This window comes from Lygodium microphyllum, chromosome 27 (assembly GCF_053477565.2).
Source record: "Lygodium microphyllum isolate KBCC chromosome 27, Lygodium_microphyllum_v1.1.10, whole genome shotgun sequence".
Taxonomy (NCBI): Eukaryota; Viridiplantae; Streptophyta; class Polypodiopsida; order Schizaeales; family Lygodiaceae; genus Lygodium; species Lygodium microphyllum.
Window position 1 is genome coordinate 117,433,273 of NC_141161.1, and position 4,824 is coordinate 117,438,096.

Consider the following 4,824-nt stretch of genomic DNA (forward strand, 5'->3'; position numbering starts at 1 on the left):
GTTGATGTAAAGCATTAGTGGCCTAAGAATGATCAAAGAAAGATAAGAGAGTTTTTGAAGGGAAGTGATTTAATCAACATTGCTGAATCTACTCTTATGAGTAGTCCATTTTGAGTGGAGAAGTTGAAGTTTAAGATAAATAAAATGGCTAAAGCCAAGTCACTCGATATTTTTGGAATACAACCTAAAATTTTTCAAGCTCTGTGGAATGAATATGCAAATGGCATGTACAATTTTTCCAATATATTAGAAGGGTTGGTGAATTCGTGCTTTAGAGCTCAAATAGGGACTTGTAAAGCTCGTTTCTAAGTTACTTACATGGTCACGTTGGATAACTCAAGATCCTTGACTATGTTCAATGTGGCTTATGAGATTTATGCCAAGGCTCTTGCTAAGAGGATCAAGTTCAATCTTTCTAGAGTGTTGCATGATCAAGAGCATAGTGTTCAATGTGGCTTATAAGATTTATGCCAAGGCTCTCGCTAAGAGGATCAAGTTCAATCTTTCTAGAGTGTTGCATGATCAAGAGCATAGTGTTGCATGCTCAACAACATAATTTTGCATAGGGTCACAAGATTCATGATGATGCATTAAACTTGATGTTATCCATCAATTTTGCACTATCATCCAACTCAGAGTTCTCCTCTTGACAAAAAAGGACTTTGATAAAACATATGATAGGATCAAATGATAATTCATTGTGGAGGTAATGGAATCTATGGGATTTGGTCTAGGATTCATAAAGATGGTGAGACGCATATTTTCAAATGCTTCTATTGTTCTGCAGGTGAATGGGGTTTGCTCAAATCACTTTGTGAGGATAAGGACATCTATCAGCAAGAAGGGGTTTCCCTTGGCCCCCTATTATTTGCAATTATCACTGATCTTGACTTAAGGAATTTGAATTTGAAGATTAGACAAGGGCTTATCAAAGGCCTCCCTATCCATAGGAGGGATCATTTTATCACTTAATTCTTTGCAAATGGCAATTCTAATCTAGTGAAAACAAAAGATCAGTTTATGAGGGAATTCCTAAATCTATATGAAAATTTTTGTGAACTATCCAAGTATATTATCAACACTACCAAAATAGAATTAGTGCCCTTGAGCTTTGATGAGCCTCCGAAGTGGATATTAGATCTTGGCTTTAAGATAATCAAGTAGGGACAACCATTTAGGTACTTAGGCTACCCTTTGGGGGTTGGTATCGCTATGAAGAAGCAAAGCACAAACTGGATGATCTCAGAGGTTAAGAGCAAGGTTGATGCTTATAGAGGAAAGCCCTACTCCTTTCTTGTTAAAATAGTGGTTATAAAGGTCATGATGGCTTCTTCTACCACCTTTCTTGCAATGATACTAAACTTTAGTCAACAAACAGGGTGTTAGCTTGAGAGGTTGTTTGCTAGCTTTCTCTAGAATAAGGAAGAGGGACAAAAAGGACGGAGGTCTATTACTTGGGATCACGTTACTAGCAATGAATAGGAAGGTGGAGTAGGGGTCCCTAAACTTAGCACTAAAGCTATTTCACTTATATTTGGTATGCTTAAAACGTTTGATACTTCTCAATCCTAGACATTCACTCGTAATGTGTGGCTAGAGGAGTTTGACAAAATGAATCTTGGGCTCCCTAGCTATGTTTGGTATAATACTCTTCTCACTAGGAGAAAGATAAGCATTCCCCATTCTCAAGTAGCTAAAAATTTGTCCCAAGCATGGCAATCAATATTAGGAGATGCCTCACGAAGAGGCTCATAGGAGAAAAGAGGAGACTCATCTTTAAAGCAAGCCATCTCGTTCTTAAAGCATGCTTTCAATCCTTGAGATATATTTGGGTTGAAGCAATTTAGGCTAGCCAAAAACATAATGAAGAAAGGTGTGTACCTTTGGGAAAAGATTTGGGACCATTCTAGTCTTTAAAAAATAGAAATAGTGAGACATTTGTTTTGGGAATGCAAAGAGGTGAAGGCTCTGCAGAAGCAACTCCAATAGTGGGTGAGGAAAGTAGGTTTTAATGAGACTATGGATCGCAAGCTTGTTTTATTTGGGGACATGGGTAAGTTTGATGTACAGACTTTGGGTCTATCCAATGTGTTTAGAGCTGTCTCTATGCAAGAAATTTGGAAGTTGAGGAATGACATGTTATTTGGACGACTTCAGCGTCCACTTGTTCCCAAAGATAGGTGGTCTAAGTTTTAATGCTGAAATTTTGGTGGTGCTTAGGAGCCTAAAGAGATGTGATAGCTCTTTCAAGGTGTTTTGTAAAGTGCTAGCTAAGTTCTGAAGCTCTATGCTTGCCATCAGCCTCACTCTCAGAGGCTCTTCACGTATTTCCTTTCGCGCATGTCTTCGGCTCTCTTCCAACACCCACCAACCACATTGACATTCGATATTCTTATGTCAAACAATTTGTGAAACGAGGTCATCTTGCTCTTCTAGCTGTCTCACAAATCTTTTTTTCCCGTACTAACGTATCATTTGGGTTGCACTATGTTGTCAATTATCAGCCTGTTTGTCAAGTGTTGTTTGTACGAGGTTCGTTAACACACACACTCTCTCTCTCTCTCTCTCTCTCTCTCTCTCCAAACATATAACACGTCGAGACTCGACCGCGGCCATTTCATTGCTCGACAGCTTGCCCATTGTAAGCACTATCTATTAGACTGAACTGAACAAAATTCTAGAAAGTGTAAGTAAGTTGTACGCACTGATGTTGATGATCGTGTAAAGCAGATAGTCCGTACCCAAGACGTACTCAGGAAGCTTTCTCATTTCTTACTAAATTTACAAAGAAACAATAGCATCAATAAAACAATAGCATCGTGTGCCGGACAGAACAATGTCTCGTTGTTGAGTATGATCAGTCGGAACTGCACCACCCGCCCAGGAGAAACAAATTATCGATCTGGGTGTGAATTATTCCGTATCAAATCAAGATCTATTTAAGTATCAGTACCAGTATTCAGCACGGTGGGCCGAGCAATCAATTCGGTAACTGCACATACCAATCGGTCAGTCATTTGTGGAAGGGGCTCTGGAGCATGGAGACGGTGGAGTAGGAGACCTGGAAGGCCTGCGCGAGAATGGAGGAGGGAATGCCGGAGCCGAAGAGGATGCCGGGGAGGGAGTTGGTGCCAGGGTTAGCAGAACTGAAGGAAGCCAGGGCATGGGCGGAGGGGCCGTAGCTGGCAGGGTTCATCTGGAAGTGGACGAGGCCCTTGGGGAACACGAACAGGTCGCCCTTCTGCAAAGTCATGTTGTACATCTTGTTGGAGGTGTCCACCAGGCCCACCAGCAGGGTGCCGTCTAGCACGAACAGGAGCTCCGTGGCGCGTGGGTGCGTATGCGGCGGGTTCAGGGAGCCCGCCGGGAACTCCAGGAAGGCGGCGGAGATGCCCAGCCCCGTCACTGCCGGGAACTGGTCCTGGAAGGCCTTCACCGGCTTAAACATGCCCGCCGACGCGTTGGCACCACCTCGGAAGCCCTTGAACGTGAAGAAGCTTCCATCTATGTCGGTTTGGCTTGTGCCAGCTGGCAACACGAAGTCCGTCGTGGCCTCTGGATCTGAGCATACCGCCAAACCCACCCATGTTGTCGCTACGCAGATTGTGAGCATCAGCAAACTGAATCTACAGCTGGCCATAGCGTACAGCGATAACAGCCGCGGAGCAGTAGTCTAGTCTAGCTTTGTTATATTAATCGTGTGATGAGCGATGCTGATTGCGTGCAGGACGCGCGGCCAATTGTTACTGCTTGCTGAAGATGTCTTTCAGCAGCTGCAGGTCCTGCTGCAGATGCGATAGGAACTATCTTCTTTCATCGACAATATATACTACGCGAAGGACACCTCCCCTGCCGTGATGCCCTTCCCCGGACGAACCTCTCAGCGTGCCGGACAAATAGGTTAACCGGCCTAAGGAGTTAACGGGATGCCACTTGGCAGCCTGATAGGAACCACGCGTTCTTCCCGGCCTAATAGTAATAATATTTATCATCAGTCTACCTTTGTACTATTTTTCCTAGAAAATTACATACGAAGGATGGTTATAGTTAGTTATCGAGTATTACTTTAGTTAGTTAGTTACATTATCGATTATCCTTAATTATCAATTTATATTTAGCTAGGTTCATATTGAGTTAGATTATCGATTATAGTTAGTTAGTTATCGGTTATTAGTTCAATTAGTTACTTCAAGTAGATATATTGATTATAGTAGTTAGTTCAACTAATTGTAGTTAGTTCAATTGCAGTTGAATTAATTCTTATGATGAGTGATTACTCATTTAATGTTTGAATTAATTTGATTAGTCGATTACTCAAGTATAGTAAGTGCTTAATTATTTAAATTAGTATTAATTTGATAAAAAATTGATTGTTTAGTAATTTAGTAGTTAGCTAATTCCATTAGTAGTTGATTAGTTAGATAGTATTGATTCGATTATTCAATTATAGGCACTAGTATATTAATTTGATTAGTATTAATTAGCCTAATTTTGATTAATACAGGCTAGAATATTAGGGAAGTATTTGCCTAAATTTTACTATGGAAATAAGTTGATGTTATTTATTATGGACTTTTCTTATTTCTTGCTTGATTTGCATTATGCCTAGCAAATAGACATGAGGATACTAATGTGTTTTGTATTGTAGTAAGCAGATAATGAGGTGGAGTTAGACAGAATTATTATTTTAAAATGCACATTTTAATAAGTGAAATTTATGTACTTCATAGTGTGGAAAAATATTATCAAAAGTGGTTAATAATTTATTGTTGCATGGTGAAGGCCCTTTTGTATCAAAGCAAGGTTATTCGTGGATATGTCAAT

At 40.5% G+C, this 4,824-nt stretch overlaps 1 protein-coding gene across 1 annotated transcript; it reads right to left on the reverse strand.

Annotated features, from left to right (window-relative positions):
* Positions 1-3,013: 3,013 nt before the first annotated feature.
* Positions 3,014-3,693, reverse strand: LOC148012748 (putative germin-like protein 9-2). The gene has a single exon (XM_087669394.1). The coding sequence runs from the start codon at positions 3,638-3,640 to the stop codon at positions 3,014-3,016; it is 627 nt and encodes a 208-aa protein (XP_087525520.1). The 5' UTR covers positions 3,641-3,693.
* Between the last annotated feature and the right edge of the window lie 1,131 nt (positions 3,694-4,824).